This window comes from Ascidiella aspersa, chromosome 8 (assembly GCF_963924565.1).
Source record: "Ascidiella aspersa chromosome 8, kaAscAspe10.2, whole genome shotgun sequence".
Taxonomy (NCBI): domain Eukaryota; kingdom Metazoa; phylum Chordata; class Ascidiacea; order Phlebobranchia; family Ascidiidae; genus Ascidiella; species Ascidiella aspersa.
Window position 1 is genome coordinate 18,830,745 of NC_139454.1, and position 22,950 is coordinate 18,853,694.

The 22,950-nt window shown below is 35.6% G+C and overlaps 2 protein-coding genes across 2 annotated transcripts; both read right to left on the reverse strand.

Moving 5' to 3' along the window:
* Nucleotides 1–7,175: 7,175 nt before the first annotated feature.
* Nucleotides 7,176–15,272, reverse strand: LOC146136700 (cytochrome P450 2J5-like). The gene is made up of 8 exons (XM_083396234.1): nucleotides 14,994–15,272; nucleotides 14,608–14,687; nucleotides 14,318–14,420; nucleotides 11,686–11,798; nucleotides 10,744–10,858; nucleotides 8,454–8,598; nucleotides 7,922–8,079; nucleotides 7,176–7,487 (listed from the first exon to the last, which is right to left on the reverse strand). Exons 1-8 carry the CDS (start codon nucleotides 15,270–15,272, stop codon nucleotides 7,176–7,178), a joined length of 1,305 nt encoding a protein of 434 aa, XP_083252360.1.
* Nucleotides 15,273–17,355: 2,083 nt separating this feature from the next.
* Nucleotides 17,356–22,229, reverse strand: LOC146136701 (cytochrome P450 2U1-like). Its single transcript, XM_083395783.1, has 9 exons — nucleotides 21,925–22,229; nucleotides 21,217–21,365; nucleotides 20,910–21,012; nucleotides 20,399–20,511; nucleotides 19,296–19,411; nucleotides 19,042–19,157; nucleotides 18,469–18,613; nucleotides 18,098–18,255; nucleotides 17,356–17,737 (listed from the first exon to the last, which is right to left on the reverse strand). Exons 1-9 carry the CDS (start codon nucleotides 22,195–22,197, stop codon nucleotides 17,426–17,428), a joined length of 1,485 nt encoding a protein of 494 aa, XP_083251909.1. The 5' UTR covers nucleotides 22,198–22,229; the 3' UTR covers nucleotides 17,356–17,425.
* Between the last annotated feature and the right edge of the window lie 721 nt (nucleotides 22,230–22,950).

Genomic DNA, 22,950 nt, shown 5'->3' on the forward strand with positions numbered 1-22,950 from the left:
CTGCACGCAGAATCAGTATCTTGGCTGCTGTGATGGCCGGTAACAGCATCAGTCTGGGTGTGGGTTACGTATCAGATGACGTCTGTCACAGCCCATCTTGCTTGTGACGCTTTATGCCCTTGTTGTGAAAAATTGGCTTAGCTACGCCTCTGAGTAGTAGTACCAATATAATTAGGTGAAAAAATAGTTATGCCAGAATACTTAAAATGGGGGCGCTTACAGCCACTCATTAGCAGTGGAGCTCATGTTGGCAGGTCGTTTGTTTACTAATTAGAAAGACGGAGCACAAACAACCGGTTTAAAATTAAATAATCTTTGGTAAGGGGTATATCTGTACACGGTACACCAACCAAAAATTAAAAAAGCTATGTACTGTTGAATGTTTGCTTACAATTGTTCGTAAATCTTTACAGTGTCCCAAATTCCAAATGGAAAGAGCTATTTACGTCAAGTTTTAAACTTTGATTATGTTTAAAATTTGCCAAATAGATGGAGAACTATTTTGCAAATGTATAATATTACACAATGCTTGATATTAAAAAAGGCGCTAAAAATCACTACCTTTAAAAAACTTTAGGCTCACCCTTGGCATATAGCTAAAATTGCCATTGTAGAGAGACAAAGAATGTTAATAACTTCACATATTTATGGATTAGTAATAGGGTTTAAACATGACAAAAAAGAAAACTTGAGTATGTAGCAATATTTAGTACTCATTTAATTGTCTTTTGTGTATCATCAATCTCACGACTACAATGTAGATACTGCATTCAAATCGAATTGTTCATTGTCGACTGCTTCTAACATACGAGCACTTCAATTGGTTACTTGAGTAACAGACAAGACTTTATTCGATACTGATCTTCATAATAGCGAATTATAATAATTCCCAATATGGCTAAAACAAAAGCACTTCGATTGACAAAGCCACGAAAGGGCCAAACGCATGTCCGTTAAATCACAAAATTTCATTACGATATAACTTTTACTCGAGTTGTTTGCAGGGCGTATCAAAATTATTAAAGTTCTGCCTTGAATCAGAATCAAGATTTCACATAATAGTTATCATTTTTTCTAAATTATTTTCATCTAGCTTAAATGTAAGAAGATATGCCATCTAGATTAAACGCGTTAAAATAGTTATTAAATGCGATTATATTTGTTGTGATCCTTGACCCACCCAAACGCTAACCCGCACCCTAACCCAAATAAGATGGTGCGTTGTGGTAGTATTCAATTGCTCAACGCACATTATTTGGGTTAGGGAACAAATATAATCGCACTCAATAATTGTTTTGACGCGTTCTGGTGATATTCTCGCCAAGTGGTTCTTAACCTTGCTGCACCCCTTTTACAATTGCCTAAATAACAAAACCATTGTAATTTTATTCGTATACGAGTAACTACTGATAACACAATACTTTTGAGAAAAGAAATAAGTTACAGTAATACCCCGCGTTCCCTGGTTAAAAAACCCTGTTCAAGAACAACGCAAAAAACTTCAATAAATAGTCATGTTTAATGAAATAGAAAATGCTAGATCTAAATCACCAAGCAAGACCCTGGTGCAACAACTTTATACTCATTATGCTTTACAAAAGTTATAGTACAAATTTTTTTTTTAAATATAGATAAATATAATTATTGTAATTATAAATGGTTACTGTTAGAAAAACATGGCAACTTTGATAGTTGTTTAGGCGTGGCTTAGTTGTTTTTTTAGATGTCATTAAAATTTATTATTTATCATTATAACAGCACTGATATTGTCAAAAATTAGTATGTCTGACGAATTCAAAGAGCATATAACTGAAGCTGTTAATGAGCTTGCTGCTGTAATTAAGAAATCAATTCAGCAAACTTCGCAAGAATTAACTCAAAAATGTGTGAGTAATCATTATCTTTATCAAAATGTTAGCAATATGCTACCTAGTACCAAACGCATTTTAGTTGGGCCAAAAACAGATGTGCTTCACAATCCAACACTGCACTTTAGTGCAACTAAATATGAAAAACATTCCTTGATCCAAAATCAAACCATATATCAAAGATATGTTAGCGACATAAAAGTAAAAAAAAAAAAAAAAGTCTGTGTAAAGTTAGTTAACCTGGTGTGGTGCTCATAGAAAAGCCTGTTAAATCAGGACCGATCATTCACTGCAACTGTGCAGTTTAGTCATCCAAGTCGACAACCCTCTGCTTCATTCTACAGTTATAAATATTGACAATTTTGCTATACGTTTAACAGGTTGGCAACTTCAAAACAAAATTGATAAAAAAGAATAAATATTTTTTCATCTTAACACCTTTATCAATTTGTTAATATGTCAGTGTATTGTGACCTAACATGAAATATATGATGCGTTTTGTAACCTTTTGCATATTTTCAAGATTCCGGAAAATAAAAGTATTGTTTTTAAAGATGAACTTAAACCTGTAACGGAGTGTTGCATTAAACACTCCAGCAGTATATAAAACCTGTAAGTTATTTTTGTTTTATAATTTATCGAGGGTACCTTATGTTACATAAACCATAATTAGTGGCAAAACTACTCCTAGGGCCAACAATAAACTAAATACTTCTTAAGAACATAAAAAATAGTTTGTTCGTACGTAAAATAAATTTTATATGCATATTAGTGTTAATGCCATTTCAAAAAATATTGAACTTTCATCAACCATATAATTATTTTTTTGACAGTGTATATTATGCAGGATGAGGATTTTAAATCAGTAGGAGATTTTGTTGGATTTATTTTGTATTTAGCTAAATGTTTTTTGGTGTGGTAAAAGTGTTTTATAGTACAAACTGCATTTTATTTGTAATAAAAAGTACTTAGTCTGTTTAATTTTACATTTGTATTGCCAGAATAATAAATGTTGTATTTAGGAATATAAGCATTCTCTACCTTCATGCTTCAAGGACAGCGATTTGTGCCAACTGCAATTAATGGAGGGCGGAAAAAGCCCAGAAATTTGCAAAAATTTTGTAGCCGTACTGTGATTTGTATTCCACCAGAATCCATATATTTTGAAAGCAGTACTTTAAAAATTGAGCAAATTAAAATTCCCCGTGGAAAGGGTCGTCACAATCTTGGTGAGATGGGTCTTATAGGTAAAATTTCTATATGTCAGCAAAATGAAATTTCAAGCCTTTTCAAGGAAATGTTTTCATTTCCTGCTACTTCTAATGGAATTTTAAAATTCGATTACCTTGGAAACTTACCTGGAATGAAAATCTTAAAGTTAATCAATCATTTCGGTGGGATGCAGCTGCTGTTTTATCTTTAGGCAGGACATAATATATATACATACTTGTTAATCAAGATCACGATTTTATTGGAAACGGTGTACCAAAAAAGGGTAAATGTTTAATTGATTTTGAAGTATAATTTTTCATCAAGTATTTAGTTGGTCTTACTAAACAACTTTAAACTAATCATAAGGGCCATTTTTATATGACCTTAAAAAATCAATAATATGACTTTATGTGAAAATCGTGTATTTTTACATTCGAACAACGTCACTCACGGAACTAAAGAGTAAAACATACGCAACATAACAGTAATACACATCCATTTTTATTTTAAACCACTGTTGTAGTACAGGTGGAATGTTAGAGTTTTTGAAGTTACGATTTGGACGTACAAATGACTTTAGTAAGGAAAATGAGCGCTACACAGACGCTGATGTGGGTTGACACTTCTGCAGTTTCGCATAAATCGCTGGTGAAATGTCTTCTTGTCTTTGTAGCTCCATAATTTGTTTCACATCGTTTTTGTCCAATCGCTTCTTAATGTAATTTTTGAGCTCAGGATCTACATACAACTTTCCATTTTGAGTATTAAGTTTGAAATATTGTTGTAGTGGAGGCATATTTCTGTTAACTGACTAGTCAACTTTGGATCGTTGACTAACTCCTTCACCTTCCCATGCATTGACTATTTCTTTCACTTGTGGAAGTCTCTCGGCATAATATTGAGCAGCCCTCAACCAGCTACCCCAACGAGTAAGGTGGTATGTCACATGAATCGAAATCGACAGCTCTGCTTCTGTTCTTGGAGATATACTTGCTTTCTCACTTTTGCAATCAAATTGTCTACTTCGGGGTAGGAGGCTTTTATTTTCAAGGCGCAATTGTGCAGTATTGATAGATGCGCAACACATGTTACATGAGTTTAGGATATACCTCTTTTAAGACTTTTCCAGCGCAGCACATGTAAGCTTGCTGCGTCAGATATCAATAAATTTACTTGCTCTCTGTTAATTTTGAGTTCTTTCACCACATCGTCAAGTTCATGTATTATCTTCTGACTATTTGGCGATCTGTCTAGCACAGAGCATTTAACTAGAAAATAAGATTCAGGCTTGTCCAGTGTACCACAAAGCGTGTGCAGAATTGTTTTGCCTCTTTGTGACCTCATATTGCAATGTGTGACCTCATAAAATATAGGTCTGTAAGTGTTATGTAGGCTAATCCTACAGTTTGAACTCAGAAATTGCCTTACTTTCTTAGTGCTTAATTGCTTTCACCGCTTAAATATTTAAAGTATACAACGATATGACTTTATAACTCAAAAAGCTGATTTATGACCTAACCAGGAAAATATGACTTCATAACTTTCTTAATATACCTCATAGCGATGCGGTTTTTGCGTTAAAATTGATTTCACGACTTACTGATGCATAGAAAAAAATATGACTTTAAATGGCCCTACTAATCATATTGCAATGGTTAATATGACTAAAAATGCAGTTTTGCCAAACTAATGAGGGGAACATTTATTTACAGAATCCTTTGTAAATGTGGTGTATTAGTGACTATCCCTAGTTGTCTCTGTATATTCATCCGACTTATGTTTTTAAATTAAATCGGACAACTTTTCATTCCGATTTAAGCTAAATCGGACAAAAAAGTTGTCCGTAGAAGCGTATTTGTTTTTTTCCAAACCGCGCCCCATAAAAAAATACCGAATTGTTGACAATATTGTCAATAGCGAATCTGTCACTAATTTAGAATGGCAACTATGGGTGAAGGAGGTAATTTCACTTTTGAAATAATTTAAATTTGAACCGAAGAAAAGTGTATACTTATTTTGAAACCTAGAATAAAGATTATCTTGTTGTATATATGCCTAAATATATTTTGTACGTATATATTATGATGCAAGAAAACTGTTGGTAACACGATCGCGTCACAACTGTTTTCATCAGTCCAACTTTACTGGTCTGGCCGATAAGACGAGCCCTTAAAAAAGCGGTAATTCTCCTACTGAATCATATTACATATGCCCTTATACTTTATGAACTCTACTAATTAGCACCAATTCATATACTTTTTACCATACACAACACATACGGTACTACAACAGCACATAACTTCAATATAATTTTAACGCACAGCATCAAATTATTTTAATCTCTACATTGCATATTTTTCTACTCTCAACAAAACCGACAGAAACTTAGACTTCGGTCGAAATCGATCCGGGAAGTATATTGCATGAGAGTTGGACGTGGATAACTTATATTCATGAAAGTTTTACAATTTCAAGGTAAAATTGAATAAGTTGCAGGAATTTACGTAATAAGTTCAAAGCCCATACAGAAGTAGGTATCATTTTGAACATTTCGAATAACTAATGAACAAAGAGTTATTCGAAACGTTCAAAATGATACCTATCTTCTGTGTGGGCTTTGATATACTTATTACGTCTTACAACAACTCCAACCATTGTGCTCCAAAGTTGATAGGAGTTTGTTGTTCTTATAAAAATATATTGGCTGAAATAATATTATGTACCGGTATTTAATACATTATTACCGAAAATCAAACAAGATAACATTCCAGGATTTGCACAAATTACAGGATCTCCATTAGTCCCGTAGGCCGAATAGTTTTGTAATTAATAATTGTAAACATAACGTTTTACTTTATCAATGTACTTAGTTGTGGAATATTCCCCGACACCTGTTTTCCACCAATATGATATTCATTTACTGTTAAAAATAGGATTGAAATTAATACCGGTGGCATAAACCACACATAAAGGTGTTGCTGAACACCCGAACAAAAAATCTAGGTGGTATTTCTCCACCTTTCTTTTGATTTCCCTTTTTTTCCCTTTTGGATTTACAACATAAGCGGTGATAACTGCATCGAAAAAATGTCGCCTGACAACACCATGCATCACATTGACAACTATGAGGTTGATACATTAAGCTTGTACGACTACTGGGCTATATCATCAGATGAATTCGCTGCACTCTTGTCACTTACTAAATTTTATTCCGCCGTTCGGGCCGCTTTATTAATTCAGTTGACTCTACCAGCAACCACATGCACTGCAGAAAGATCATTTGGTGCAGGGGTCGGGAACCTTTTTAGCTAAGGAAGCCATATAAGCCAAATATCATTGGTTGTTTTACAATGAGAGCCAGTAAATCGAGCAGGGCCGGTTGTTTTGTTCTCGTTTAAAGGACAGAACACGCTATGCACCAAAAATAAATTAGCTGAGTTTGCGCAACTTTGATTACGTATTTCAGTTGAAAGAATAGGGCCCTTTGGATATTAAGAGATTTCTTCAAACGAGAAGATGACAGTCTCGAAACATAAATAGGATTCGCGCATATCGTCGAAAAATTTATGTGTGTTAATAAAAGGAAAACTAGATTAAAGTTAGGAAAGCAGTCGTGGTCGCGTGCAGTTTTATTTGAGATCTATGTCAGATGCTTATGGTATGCTGAGCGTGCATCGTGACAAACTCAACACATAGAAACAGACAAATATGGAAGAGACACCAGAAGACTAAATTTACTATTTAAATAAACATTGTCTAAATTTATTTCGTTATCTAAATAAACATTGTCTAAAGTTAATTAGTAAATTTAATTACTTAGAATGTTTTTTTGTGCTTTTGAAATTACTACATATTCAGTGCGCTAAATCAGTTTTATCAAGTAAATAATGGAATAAAGTCGATTTGTATATAAATTTATTCTGATATTTCTGCGGGCGCCCCTGGGACCACTCAACAAAAAACCTACAAGGTATGTTTTATTGCGTTGCACTATGATGGAAAAACACAATTGCGGAAAGAAAAAAATTGCATATAAAACTTATCGCAAATATTAATAAAAAGATTGCATTGTAGGTATTTCAAAGGACGACGTGATTAGCGTTCCCTCATTATCATAGCGTAGTGATGAGGGGAGTAAACAGGGCCAGGGGCTCCTTTCATTTTCGGAGAGTCTTCGTCGGGATTTGGATGAACACTGAAACTCTGTAGGATTCCAACTACGAACAAAAACACCTCCATCCGCGCTAAATTCTCTCCCAAGCAATTTCGCGGGCCTATCGAAAAGGGGATTATCTTTTCCGACTTGACGAACTTTCCGTCTTTGTTCAGGTGTCTGCTTGGCTTGAATTGTCTCGGGTTCGGCCAAGTCTGTGGGTCGTTGTGCACTCCCCACAGATTCGGTATAATCTGCAATTATTGTAATCCCATAATTTAGGAAAGTGTCAAGTTTGTATTTTTGTTTTGAGCAAGCTCTTTTATATTCATTCCACAGATTCGGTAAAATCTCATTTATGGTAATCCCCAGGTATAAAGCTATCAAGTTGGCATTCATGTTTTGTGCAAACTCTATATACTCATAGGTTTTCTGTCGCCAATATTGTAGCGTGGTTTATAATCATCCAAACCCCGCAGTTTTGACAATATTTTTTATTATGTTATAATATATTTTATTTAAGTTTCCCAATGAGCTTATTTACTGCATATTTTGTAATATGTTAACCTATAGTAACCCTGAGTGTAAAATGCTATATTCCTCTCATCTAAGTTGCAATACCAACGGAGCACATTTTCTCAATAATCTTATAACTAAGTAATATCCTTAAATAGTCCTCAACACTCACCTGAGTGTCTTTAGGTATTAGATATCCCATGAACCTAGTGTCTTCGGTTGTGCTTCTAGGGACACTAATCGGGATCGGCGTTTCAATTCGATAAATCTCCTGGATTACAGCTTTGGTGTAGGGCAAGTCGGCATCGAATCGTACTTTGCCAGTCTTTCCTGCATTAAGTATATACTAAGTTTTTTTTATGGTATGTCATTTATGATGCTAAGGATAATGTACCAAGTATTTGCAAGGACTCGTTAAACCGTTTGGCAACCAAGCAAGGGGCCGGCGGGAAATGTGTTTCACAGCCATCAAAGATGAGTAAAACTAAACACGTTTCAATTTTAACCAGGGCGGCAAAGTTTGTTTTTATCTTTAAATTTTGCCTGTCTTTAATTTATTATTTTCTCGAACACTATTTTCTGATGTTTTTTTTCTTGTTAGTAGGAATCTTTTAAAATGAATTCGTCAAGCAGTTTTTACTTGTATACTTTCACACTGTGAGTTTGTAATACAATCATTAACTGTAGGATCGACTAGTATTCACCTATTACTTGGTCTATTTCCTCGTGTATTTTTCTTTGGATTTCAGGATTCTTGATTACATAAAAAAGTAACCACCGGATAGCTCCAGAGGACGTCTCCGTACCGGCCGCCAAAAGCTCTCTAAGGTATAGAGACAACTGTGATTTCTGGAAAGTAAACGACAAACAAGGTAATAGCTTTTTGTTCATAAATTTGTCAGTGTGCACACTCAATTTGTGTTCTATAAATGTATTTGGTTAGTTCGTACGACGCCGGACGCCATTCTGTTCGTATAGCAAAACAAAAGGCAGACGAATGACAACGATATAGTAATATGTCCTGAATACGCAAAAAAAAAACTAATTTACTCAAGCGCACTGAAGCTGTCCAATTGTCAAACTGATTTTTACTTGCAAACGGTTAGAGGCCACTAGAACACGCGGATTGACCTTACTTACTTTGAAATGGTACAATATGTAATAGTGATTACGTTACACTATGTTTACCGATGCAATATTTATGAAAAATTTGTAACAAAATCGCGTTTTGCAGCAAGTTGTCCTTATATTGGACGCCGTTGGGACCCGGGATTACGTGTGTGCCCACATCTCACGTAAGACAAATAATTACTGCATAAAGGCAACATGATTCCGATGCATTAAGGTCAAACTTTTGTTTACCCTTTTTACGTTTACTCAAAGCTTATACACCCCAGTCCACGCAATACACCGAATCTGTAGTAATTCTAATCGAAATAAGAATAAGCAGGGCTACAAGTATAGGAAATCTGTAGCACATCTTTATAAAAATACAAACTTTTTTCAGTCAGTTTTTCGAACCGAGGCAGTAGCCTTTTTTCGAGTGCTCCTCTCATAAGCGTATCAACTGTTTTTTGGTTTTAATTTGGTTTTAAGAAAATTTTGTCGCAGTATGTCGTGCGCATGCCTACAAATATGGAAATCGCTAATTTTTTAAACTGTATAAAACTCTGCATTTTGAAACAAATATGATCGGTAGTTCAATAAGTTCACGTATTAAGTAGCCCAAGTTACTCTTCCAAATGCGGCCCGCGGAACCAAAATATGTGGCCGCGGCGGCGCGGCGTGCTTTGGTTTGACGCGCACCACAAAACATTTAGTTGCAGGCTTTTGTAATTTTTACTCAGGGCATTATAAGTTTTGTAACCATATTTTGCTCTAACTATAGTGCGTCACAAACTTTTAATTCAGGTATCTTAAGTTAGGCCTACTATCGTTTACAGCAAAAACTACAGATGCCTACCACAAAGTCACGTCAAAACAAAAGGTTAACAGGTCATAATAAAAAGATTAACTCACAATGGTCGGTAAGAGACAGAAAAGTAACGCAACTGCTCTGCTATCAGATAGCTAGTCATCGGCGTATTGTCATGCGTTATCTGGTACACCCCTGTACACCCCATCAAAGTGGTACACCCTTAAAAAATTATGGTACAGCCTGGGGTGTACGATACACCCGGTTGAAAAGCACCGCGTTAAGGTTTTTCTGGTATTGTGGGCAAGTATTGTCAACCCACTTTACACAAAACCAATTGCATACAGTACAGGGACGACCAGCGCGTTTGCCGCGTAGGCTAAATGTTTGTCGATCATCGAAATGAAACAAAAAAACATCAATGATATAATATTTCTCTTTACTGATAGTTTAGCGCCGAGTAGTCTGTTCACGTTTAGATCAAAAGGAAAGTTATGCCATTTGAAACAATATGTTCGCATTATCTATCCCTGATTATTTATCCTTACGGTTTGTATAGAGTTCTTGAGCCTTTAGCAACTAATTTATGGGTATGTTCCACAAGATATGCAACAGCCCACAGCTTAATGGACTGTTTCATTTCGTTGAACTACTACAATTCAGTTTTTTTAGAAAAGTATCGCATTTACTGCGGTGTTGCACTGAATATGTGAATAATAGAAATCACCTTGACCCTTGCAAGATAAATGTCGACCTTAATTCCTGATCAGTTTACTGCGGTGGTAATTACATTTACAACACCGGGACAACAGCTTGACTTAGTATTAAACTGTTAAATACCCTAACAGGGCAACAGGACGGGTATTTCGGCAATCGTGTTAAATAAAATACGTACGAAACCCTATAGGACAACAAAGAAAATGGATTTAGAACAACATTTGATATGTTTCGTTTCGTTCTTGTCTATTTTTTGTCAGTGACTCTGTTAGTCTACCCTTTTAATATGGTAAAGTACGACAAGCAGAATTTTAAAACACAAGAAACAATACAATCGGTTTTATTCCTTTTTTAAATTTTACTTTTTCAAACGAAGGGGTTTTCTTTTTGCGTTCCACAAGAAATCTGTCAAGAAAGTTGTTCGGGTGATCAATATCCAATTCCTTCTCGTTCTCGGTAATAAAGCCGTTGAACATTCTTGAAAGCATTCAACGTCTAAAGTAGCGGTTCAGACTCCGTGCAGCAGTTTCAGAGGGTACGTAAGGAGAATTATTCTTTAGGTTTTTAATTAGTCTATGTTTTAAACATTATCTGTCATCATTCTTAGTCTTTAGTTATGATTTATTATTCAATCATGAAGCATATATTATGTTGTACTACCTGCTATCAGCTAATTTTTCTTTTTAGTTAGAAAAGTTACTTTAGTTACTTTAGAAAGAATCGTGATTGCACCAAGAAACATGGATGAGCTGACCCTTGAATTTTTGTAGGGGAGCGAAATATCAAAATCATTGCAAAGGGTCCACCAGGCGAAAGTTTTATAAAAGGTGAACTAAAACCAATCGAAAATTAATATTTAAATAACACTACTGGTTTAATCGAACATAGGCTTCTTAGAAGAAATAATTTTCGATATGCTAATAATCTTATATTAGATTTGTTTGAATTAGATTATAAAAAAATAATACGCCTTTTTTGTTTATTTAGTTTTTCGTACGAGTATTCATTATTCCATAAGCGACTTCAAGTATTGTTAAACTAGGCAAAACGCAGTTTGACTGGTAACAAGCGTGCACTCACCTTCTGCCCAGGCTATTTTTTCTCTCATATGCTTTAAGGCATAACTGAAAGGTGGAAAAAGAGATTTTTTTTTTCAGTAACGATAAAAAATATTTTGTATAATTTACGTTTGATTCACTCTCAAAACATTTACTGTAACTTGCCCCGACCGATAATTAAAATAAAAAGACAAGCCGAATCAAAACACGCAAACCACTGCACTGTTTGTGAACTGTATGACTTACCCCTGTACGACGTATGCTACGTATTCGCGCAAATCTTCGCCACCTTTTTCTGTGCAACTTCTCTGCATTGTGATCGAGTTAATCACGTTCGCAATATGTTCAGTCAACCGTGTCTGAAACGAAACGCCTTGCTCTTAACGCTTAACTGAGTATATAAAGGGTTACTATTTAATCAAAAAAGTGTAGCAGCACGGTTACCGTACGTGCCTTATATCATTTGCTGTAAAAACGTTGCTTTGTTTAATCCAATGGTTTTTAACCTGGGGGTCGCGAAGACGACAATCACAAATACAAATCACTATTGCTAGAATGCGAATTAATTAGCTTAAAAAATTAACTTGTAATGATAGCGAAAGTTTAAACAGAGCAGCCAGGAAGAAAGTTGCGAGATAGAATATTGTTTTAACAATGTAGGCTTACTATTGATTTCCCGCTTCCCGGTATCAATCATAGGTAGCCTAGGCAGTGCTTTTGGAACAGTACACATTTAAGTTTACTAACGAACTTAAAGCGAAAACTTAAACGCACGATGTTTATTTATCTTCAGACACATTGAAGACAGAAATCACAAGCAAAAAACTATTAACCGTTGTGACAAGAACCATATTTATTACATCACAATAACGATTAAACTAAAGTCTAGTCAAATAGTGTTATCAAATGAAAATCGTAATGCGGCGATTCGGGGCTTAAACCGTATCTTTATAAGCTAGTACGTATACTTTTTTCGTTAATTCGTATAGTTTAACCAAATTTACAACAATCGGTCGAGAAATGTGATCGTTTTACCAATTTAAATGTGACTCTAATTTACTTAGGTCAATGTATCATTAATTCAAAATTGAGGGGTCGAAAACTGGAAAAGGGGTCGCGACAACAAAAAGGTTAGGAACCACTGGTTTAGATGATATCACTGTCGCTACAGCGAATACATTCAACCAAGCAACTAAATGTGAAAATTATATTATAGCCAACGAAGGCCGTCGTTGCCCAAGTTATTAGTTAACTTTCGCGGAAAACATATAAATTACCCGGATTGGGGGCATTTGAATAAAATGCGCGGCACAAATATTTTACCCCAAATGTATTGGGAAGGTCTAGATCAGGGTTCTCCCCAGGGGGGCCACGGGCATCTCTAGCTAGTTATGCGAAAACTAAATGGTCAATTTTTTTTAATTTACCAGTTAACCTAATTTTGTGTTTTTTATTATGACTGTAAACCTTTCTTGTAACGTTTTTGTAACCAATTTTTTTCTGACATGTGCTTTGACTCGTCAGTAGTGATGTAGAATATTGGATCATTTTTATTTGTTTTATCGCGGAAAGTTACGTCTAATTGGTCGTTCGCGAGGGCAAGTTTGGTTTAAGGCCTACCGCTGCGGCGAAACAATTACTGTTGTGCTTTATACGTAGCCATCCAGAGCGGCGTCAGCGATTTTGGAGGCGGCCAATTATTACTCTCCGATACCCTTGCCTAATCATTAAGTGTCCTACAAATGTTGTTAGAGCAACTAATATGCAATGCCAGGCGCAACGGCTTCACAAATTCCTTTAAGGCTGTTCAGTTGAAAAATAAACATTTCATCGTAAAACGCATATACGCTTCAGGGTTATTCAAATATTTAAGGTCATTTTTAGGCTAACATTCATCGGTTCATGCACAGGTTATTTGTCAAGTAGGCTAATAGTAACGCATTAATAAAACAACAATCGGGAAATCATCTCGACCAATGTAGTGACATCGCTCGGCTCAGTACAAAAGAGAGCCGAATATAAAAAATACCTTGGCGGCGTCGAAGAACTTTGTAATGAAAAACTAAGTTAATTTAAATCAAAATGACTAATTTGTACAAAGTATGTGCATTTATTCGTTGATTAATGGCTGTATTTGTTATTAACGCGAAGAAGTAAAACAAGTAAATTACGTTAAACACAATGCTTGGTATTTTTATAAGAAGGGGGCCACGAGGGTTGAGAACCACTGGTTTAATCTATAATACTTTATACACAATGTTCCTACACAAAGCGAAAAGTTCTGCACTGTAGCCTCATCTAGTTTATAGTTGAACTTAAATTAAAATATTACAGTTTTTCATTTTTTGTTGGCGAATATTTAAAAAAAAAGTCAAACTTTTGTCAAAATTTACACGTTAGGTCGAAATTTGTCAATTTTTTTTAAGTCGAAATAGAATAAAATTGCACATAAATCGCTTACAAAATTAAAGAAAAATAAAGTCAGCTTTTTGAAATTGGTCGTTCGGTTATTTTGAAATTTATCTTTCATTTAATCAAAAAAAATTAGTTTTGATATAAGTTCAAAGTCATTTTGACCGTATTATATCTTTATTAGAGCAATACATACAGTATAAAAAACGTGTGATAATGACGCTTAGGTTATTTTAATCAATGTATTTCTAACAGGTCAAAATTTTTCAAAATTTTAATTTTTCAGGTCAAAATTTCCTATTTTTTTGGTCAAAAGATATTCGCACTAATAATTACCCAAACTACAAAACTCGTTTAATAAAAATCGCTCCAAACGTTAAAAATTCTTGCAATATTTAAATATAATTGCAAATGACGTCATAAAGTACAAGCAGTTTAAATTTTTCGATCATGAACAAATTCCAACCTCAAGGACAAACGGTTGCTCGTTTTTCGTCTTGATGAAGTCGCAAAGGAGTTCTACTTCGTCCAACACTCTTGTCTCCAGACTTTTGCCGTGTAAGTTAGCGCTATTTTGTCAAAAATATTAAAAGTAACAAAAACACAGCCTTTTAGGTTTGATTTTCTTTATTAAAATGTGAAAGCTTTTCATGTAGTATGTTGTTTGTTTGTTTGCTATTTTTTAGTTTTTTAACTCTAAAGTGTATTTAAATAATTTCGTGTGTATTTAACATTTATGAATTCTCTCAAATTTACCTGGATAGGGCCTTTAGTCCAAATCTTCTTTGTGGTTTCCAAATTTCTTGATTATTTTGCAAAATAAGTCCGTTGCCCTCCTGCGCAATCAAACGCGTAAAACTCGTCTGCGGTCTGCCGTTAAATTGTGTGCTTTGGTGGACAAACGCCTGCCAATAAAGTAGGAAATCGGTGTTTAAGTTCACTATAGTTACCATCTTAAATACATCACTGTGACGTCATCTTTTAAAAAGAAAATTAATCTACTCTTTTAACCCATACCTTTACCGTGTACTGTTCACATATTCACACAGACCGCTAAAGTAAGTTCGGTTATTGATTAACTAACCACTAGATGTACACTAGACGCTACACGCGCTATGCTGCAAAATGTATGCTTACAATACCTGCTCGATTGCTTCATAGCTGTTCAACACGACGGTGTTATGCGGACCGAGCTTCACATATATCACCGGGCCGTATTTCTTTGACCATTCGCTGAATTGAATTTCCGGGTGAGTTCCCAAGAACGGGAGACAACCGACAAAAGGGAAATTGAAGGGACCCGGGGGTAAGTTTGAACGGCGCCGAAAGAAGGCCAGATGAAGAACCAAACATGCGATAACTCCCGTCAAAGCATAACTGCAATTGACTTGTTCAAAAAGTGAGAAGGCTGTTAAAGTCATTTTTTGCCTTGTGAGTTATGCTGCTAACATCAATTCTATTTTCCCTAAACATTAAATATGCAAAGCGTCACAAAATCGCCCTTACAACAGCCATGCGACTACCCCATAATGGTCTCCTGTCTGAAGCGGAAAAAACGAATAAATTTTTTCCTATCTAATAAGTTATAAACCTATTTACTGGAAACCAGGCCTGGTTGTAAAATTAAAACGATCAAAAATATATACTGCAGATAAACACGCTGAAAACATTGATCTAATTAACTTTTTCCCAAATTGATTTTCATGACAGCATTAATCTAATTAAAACTAATCCGTATGGGCATTTTTTATGTATATTGTTGTTGCTTACTATATTGTACTAAATATCACCACCTGCAGTTACCTCATCATCTTTCACCTAGAAGCAATCCACGAACTAACAAGCGCATTAACGGCTGCAAGGTCTTAAAAGCAGAATGTAAATTTGTTTTGCCGTTTCTGGTAGAATGCCCGAACGAGTGATCAAACACATACTTCAAATATATTTTATAAATTGGAAATTACAAACAATGTTTGGCGATGTTTTAGGAAACATATAGATTACAAATGCAAACTATATAAAATTATTAGAATACACAATTGACAATTTGACAACCGCAACAATAGGCAGACAAATTTTATACGTAAGTGGCAGATGGAAGAATAAATATCACACCACTGACAGTTACACATACTTCTTTGCTCGCCTAGTTCAATGGTAAGCGTCGCACGCCACTAAGAATGAGAAATGCATAAATGAATTTATATTGATGATTGTTACAGCGAAGAACATGATTTAGTTTCTATGTATGACGCAACAATGTAACTGTTTCCAACAATGTAACAGGAAAAATCACATATATGGCGCTAGTTCTTGACTTTCAGTTCCTAGCTATAAATTGGTTATTTCTGTGCTAGTTATTTGTGTTGATTAGTCGTATTAAGTTTAGAATTTGTAAGGAGTTATTAATATTATGCTTATTGTTTGTTTAAGTCATTTGTTGATCAAATTTAAAGCGAAACTGAAAATTAGCTGTACATGATTATATCCTATGTATGTCATCCTGGATCCCTAACGAGTTGGTACGTACATTTCTTGTGGCTATGTTCCCTTGTCGCTAATGTAAAAAAAAATGCGATTTGTTAAAAAATTGTATTTGTTTATGCTTAATTGTGAATATGTATTTTTGGTAATCTAAGAATGTAAATGCTCGTCTGCCGTAGCTGTGTATGACGCCATAATTCGATTTCGTTATGTTGATTTTTCTTACTGTTTAACAGAGAACCGTCATCATTGAAAGATTCGTGAATTCTGTGTGAAAATTACAAATGCAGTGCAGGTGCAAGAGAACGGGGACGCGATCCAACTAGGAAAACACCCGTGCAACCCTTGATGTAGGTCAGGTTACAGTTGCATAAAAGGTGGATTTAAATCACGATCGTTCCCCCATAATCATGGCGTAGTGGTTGGGCGAGTAGACAACATCCTATAGCTTCTTCATTTTCGGAGAGAGTTCATCTGGATTGAGATGACCACTGACCCTTTATTTTATCTGGCACTAATACACTCAGTACTAGTTTAAGCTCCGAGTCGTTTTATTGGTGTAAAGTCCTTGGTGTGGCACTTTTTTTTTAATTCGAATGGGGATAACACAAGAAGGGCACGAGCATTTATATAGGCGAGTAGTCGCGTAATTTACATTGCGATACAATTAACGTACAACACAAGCAATGATTACAAAACACGTGACTAGAGCACGCGGCTCAGGGGCCGCGGGCAACCTCTCGCAGGAGAACCACGTGAACACTCCATGACACCATTAATAGAGACTATACTTTGAAAAAAGCACTTGTGTTAGGAAAAAATGAAATTGCATTTCCTTCAACGTCGACCTAAACTTAATACCTTTTGTTAAACAAATATAGCCCAACAAAAAGTGTGATCTACAAACGGACAACCCTGGCGAAAGTTTAAACGATAAAACTTAACGAAACTTGTCTTTGCGGTAACATGTTTTATTGCATTGCTCAAGGATGGCAAAAGCACAAATAGTGGACAAAAAATTATTAAATTAAACCTTATCGCAATGGGTAATAGAAAGATTGCATTGCAGGTGCTTTGAATAACAATGTGATTAGCGTTCCCTCAAAATCATTGCGTAGTGGTTAGGGGAGTAAGCAGGGCCAGGCGAGCCTTCCATATTTGCAGAAGGTTCGTCAGGATTGGGATGAACACTGAACCTCTGTAGGATGCCAACTACAAACAAGAACACCTCCATCCGCGCTAGGTTTTCTCCCAAACAATTTCGCGGACCAATAGAGAAAGGGATAACCTTTTCCAACTTGACGAACTTTCCGTCTTCGTCCAGGTGTCTGCTTGGCTTGAATTGTCTCGGGTTTGGCCAGATTTCAGGGTCGTTGTGCACATTCCACAGATTCGGTAAAACCTGCATTTATTTTAAGCCAAGAATTTAAGACAAAAAAGCATTAAATTTGCTTTTTTCTCTTAGAAGTTTTAGTGCTATCAATATTGTGTTGTGGTTTATAAGTTTCTCAAGCTCACATATAAGCCGAAAGCCGACTGTTTGGTATAGGTTGGGTTACAGACAATGCTTAGCTTATTAAAATGCACTTAAGTTTCTCGACGAACTTCTTTATATACGGTATTTTTCAGTATGTCAACCTGCGATATTTCTCGCATTAAGTTGCAAAAGTAACAGAGCAATGGTCGACCAACTTAACCAACATTGTTGTACCGGTATTTGTTTTTCTTAGACCTTGGTTGTGTTTTTCCAAAAAAAAATCACCTGAGTGTTTTTAGGTATGAGATATCCCATAAACTTAGTATCTTCGGTTGTGCTTCTTGGAACTCCTATCGGGGTCATCGTCTCTATCCGGTAAATTTCCTGGATCACAGCTTTGGTGTAGGGCAAGTCAGCATCAAATCGTAGTTTGCCAGTCTTTCCTGCGTTAAACAATACTGAGTAATTTTTTATGCTGTGGCATTTTATTTATTTTGGTTAAATATCACACGTATACCTTTCAAAGCTAAAGAATCCGGAAAATGTTGTTTCTTTAAATATTGACTGTAGTGGTTTCAATTTAAACATTTTTTAAAATTAACAGCGTGAGATTGTATTTTAAGCATTGACTGAAGGCCTACAATAGTAGTATTCACCTATTACTTGATCTATTTCCTCATGTATATTCTTTTGGATTTCAGGATTCCTGATCATATAGAGAAGTAACCAACGGATGGTGCTAGAGGACGTCTCCGTACCGGCCGCCAAAAGATCTTTAAGGTATAGACACAACTGTGTTTTCTGAAACGAGATGGCAAATTAGTTAAAAGCATATCATCAGACAGTTTGTCAATTAGACAAGTTTTACGGTCACGCTTGCTAACTAGCTAAGTTTGTACGCCGGGCGGGCATTCATGAATGTTAAAAAGAGAGACTCCTCCCAAATATGTGGTATACGTTTGACGTGCTTAGCCTTGCAAAGGGCGCTGTTACAGTCTATTGGATTAGTTCAGGGGTTATTAAACTACGGCTGCGAGCCAAATCCGGCCCGCGGTATATTTTCTTAATGTGCCAAAATATGGTTATAAACAGAAAACTTTTTCGAATGCAAAATTAAGCAAAGTTGTGATGAAAATTTCACTAAACGAAAATTTCACAAAGATATTTATATATTTTAGTAAACATTTAGTAGATAATCGCGTAGAGCCGTAGAGTCGTATAAGTCTTACATTTCCAAACGAAAAAGTATTCTTTTTGCGTTCCACAAGAAATCTGTCAAGAAAGTTGTTCGGGTGATCAACATCCAATTCCTTCTCGCTCTCGGTGATAAATCCGTTGAACAATCCTAAAACGTTTAAAAAACCCATTCAACAAACTTGCGAGTTAAACTAAAAGTATTGGCCCTGTTGACTTCCATATGAGCTTGCACACTTGCGGCCGAAATAGGCGTAACGATAATAAGTGGTATTAACAGCACACGTACCGTTTGCCCAGGCTACTTTTTGTGTCATCATGTTCACAGCCTGACGGAAGGGTGGAATGTGACGCACCCAGGGTGCCACAGTCAGCAGAATGTACAAAAGCCCGTCTTTGCGAAACCTGGACATCAATGAAAACTCTAGCTTGAAACAAAATCCTAAACGAGGGTTTTGTAATCAGAAATGACAGAGTTGTATGAGAAAAGAAAATAGCGATACTTTCTCGGTGAATCGGGGATCAAGAAAAACTGGCGAATTTGTTCTTTCCGTTTAAAATGCCATAGGTTGCTGATTAAGTAGTACAGTTTGTGTACTACACCGCATCCGTTATGTTGCCTAACGCTTTATAGTTTTCTGAGTTAAACATTTTCGTTGTTTTGTATACAATAGAATATAATAATTAAGTCTCGTACGATTCAGGCTAATTCATGTGTTTTAAAATATTCCTTCGGTTTAGGTCAGTGGTTCTCAAACTGGGGTCCGCGAGACAATTTTCGGGGACCGCGAAGCACCTAACAAAAAATTAACACGACGCCCCTGATGAAGAAAACTTTTTGTACAATAAAATTGTCAGGCAACTTACTTTTCAAGACAAAGCTGAATATAGTTGTTCATTAAAGTTATTGTACACTTCGAGTTGAATTGTCCATTGTGACGTCATAATGTTGCGTTGTGCTAATGAGAATTGCGTTTTCACAGCTTGCTGCGATGACACTGTGGGCTGTACGGTCAGTCACGGTTTTAAGACTGTTCGTGATTGCTTTACTCAAATAAAGTGATTCGTTAGAGGTTAACATAGCCGAGCTGAAAGCAAAGAAGCAAGTTTACCCGTCCCATTTATACCATCAAAAACAAATGTCATTTTGTGTATATTTTTGAGGGACCGTGAGCAGTTTAAAAAGTTGCTGAGGGGCCGTTGCGTAATTTTTTTGAAGAAGTTTGAGAACCACTGGTTTAGGTGTACACAATCTTATATTTTTTACAACTATCAAAATAATAATGATTCCTTTATTTGACCGAGTCTTAAAAATAAAAAAGGCAAACCTAATGCCGATTTAACGTACACAGACTGGACTCAGTGAACTGGTTGCGAACTGTAACATATTACCCTTGAACGACGTGTGACACGTATTCGCGTAAATCTTCGCTCCCTTTTTCTGTGCAGGTTCTTTGCATTGTGATCGAGTTGATCACGTTTGAAGTATGTTCCGTCAACGGAGTCTGAAAAAGAAACACACGTGTTGGAAAACATTTTAAAGCTTCAACATGGTTAAACTATGTAGGGCTTACACTCTTTTACACAAAAAATTATCATAGAATTAGGCTCATATGTTTTATTAAGTTAGGAATATATATTGGAAAACTGTCTGCTATTAGCATCAGTGGCATGAAAAACTTTAATATAACAGTTTTCTTGTGTTTTTTGATAGATGAAGAAGCAATAGACTTTTATACAAACTAAAAAAAAATCACTTTCGGTAATAAATGGTTCTGAACATAAAATATTGCGAATAAACTTTTAAATGCCTTCTACTTCTTAAGATTTAACGAATTGAATACGTAAGAAACGTATTCAATTCGTTAAATTTTTAAAATACGTTATTGAAACATCCCTCAACCTCAAGTACAAAGGGTTGTTCGTTTTTCGACTTAATGACGTCACAGAGGAGTTCGACTTCGTCCAAAACTCTTGTCTCCAGACTTTTGCCTTGTAAGTTGGCACTGTGTTGTCAAAATAGTGAAAATGTAAGTTTTCATTTTTCCTTCTGAAAAAGGTCGGGATTTTATATAGGTGATTTATTTTTCTATACGGAGTATAATTAGGTGCATATTTTTTACGAGAGTTTATTTAAAAAGATCTAACAATTATTCGACTTCATTTTCCCATGTATCCAGCATAGAAAAAGTCCAACCCCAAAAACTCACCCGGTCAAAGCCTTGAGGCCAAATCTTCTTTGTGGTTTCCAAATTTCTTGGTTGTTTTGCAAAACAATTCCGTGGCCGCCATCCGTAACCAAACGTGTAAAAAACGACTCGGGTCTACCGTTGAACTCTGCACTTTGATTGACAAAAGCCTGCGAATGAAAGAAAGTTTTATAATAAAGTCGAAATTTAAGCTAATCAAAATAAAAAGTAAGTATTATCTTAAATATAACATAGAGTTTCTTCGTTAGGTTAACCTAACTCAGTCATTCTACAAGGATTGCAAACAGGGAAATGGTTCTTCCGTGATGACATTCGAACTAGCGACCTCAAATATTATGAGGCCGTCATAGACTCGTAGCCAAATTCTTGACGGTCGAGTGATTTGTTTACGAGGCAACCCGTTTTTTGTTGTAAAACATGTCTGCGTATGCATTGCGACCCACAGAGACTAATTCCAACTATAAATAACTTAAATAAGCCGTATTTACTTAATAACAACAATTCATGATTGTAAAGTACAATATGTTATTTTTATTATGTCAATTTGTATTCATGTCCAACTATAGATCAGATTATGATAAACATCGTCGACCTTAGACCTACAATCAAGTACTGTTAGCACATTCATATGGCCGATACTAGTAACACTTGTTTGCTCTGTTACTGATTAACTAACAGTAAGCGCTATGCCGCAAACTTAATGCATACCTGTTCGATTGCTTCATAGCTGTTCAAAACTACCGTATGCTGCGGACCGAGCTTTACATACATCACCGGGCCGTATTTCTTTGACCATTCGCTGAATTGAATCGCCGGGTGAGCTCCCAAGAACGGGAGACAACCGACATAAGGGAAATTAAAGGGACCCGGCGGTAAGTTTGAACGGCGGCGACGAAAAACATACATAACCAAGGCTGTGATTATTCCGATTAAAACATAGCTGAAGTTGATTTGCTCAAGAAGTGAGCCAATTAATGTCATTTTACCACTGATAGTTATCCTGCTCAAGAACAACTTTTCTGAAATGTTGCAAATTTAATGTAATAGATACTTTTTAAGGTTTTATGAATGCTGTATGGAAATTAATTTAGAAAGAGTTTTTAGTACTTCATTTAATATTTTTTGGCTATATATACATTAGGAAAACCTGTTGCGATATTAAGATTGAAATGTTACGATTGAAACATAAAACATGAGCATCAACAACCTGAGCACAAATGTATTTAACATTTACTAAAATTATTGACAGCATTTAACCAAGGAATTCCAATAAAATATTAGCCTTTTTTGTTTTTATCTAGCTGTAAGCACATACTAATCTCCTAGTCTCAACGACACCTCACCTTTTACCTACTAGCAGGCGCAACGACGCTTGCATGACTGCATACGAGGAATGTTAAATGTGTTTGCCGTTTCGGGAAAATGCCGCTTACCTCTTGGTGTGAAGGTTGCGCATTAATTCGTCTGACAGTATAAACAAGCGATCTCTGCCCGTGAAATAATTCTCAACAATTACAAAGCGTTATGATTCAATAAAAAGGATTGTACCTACCGAATGAATTGAATATAGGCATATCACAGCTGGAAATTACGGATAAATTTTGCTGAGGATGTAATGTAATAAAGTGCTTTATTGAACTTCGGCACACTTCACTCGTTTCTTTGTAGATATATTTATCATTTGCCTCAGACATTCCGATAGTTCTGCTTCGAATAAATTGTATCACGACTGGT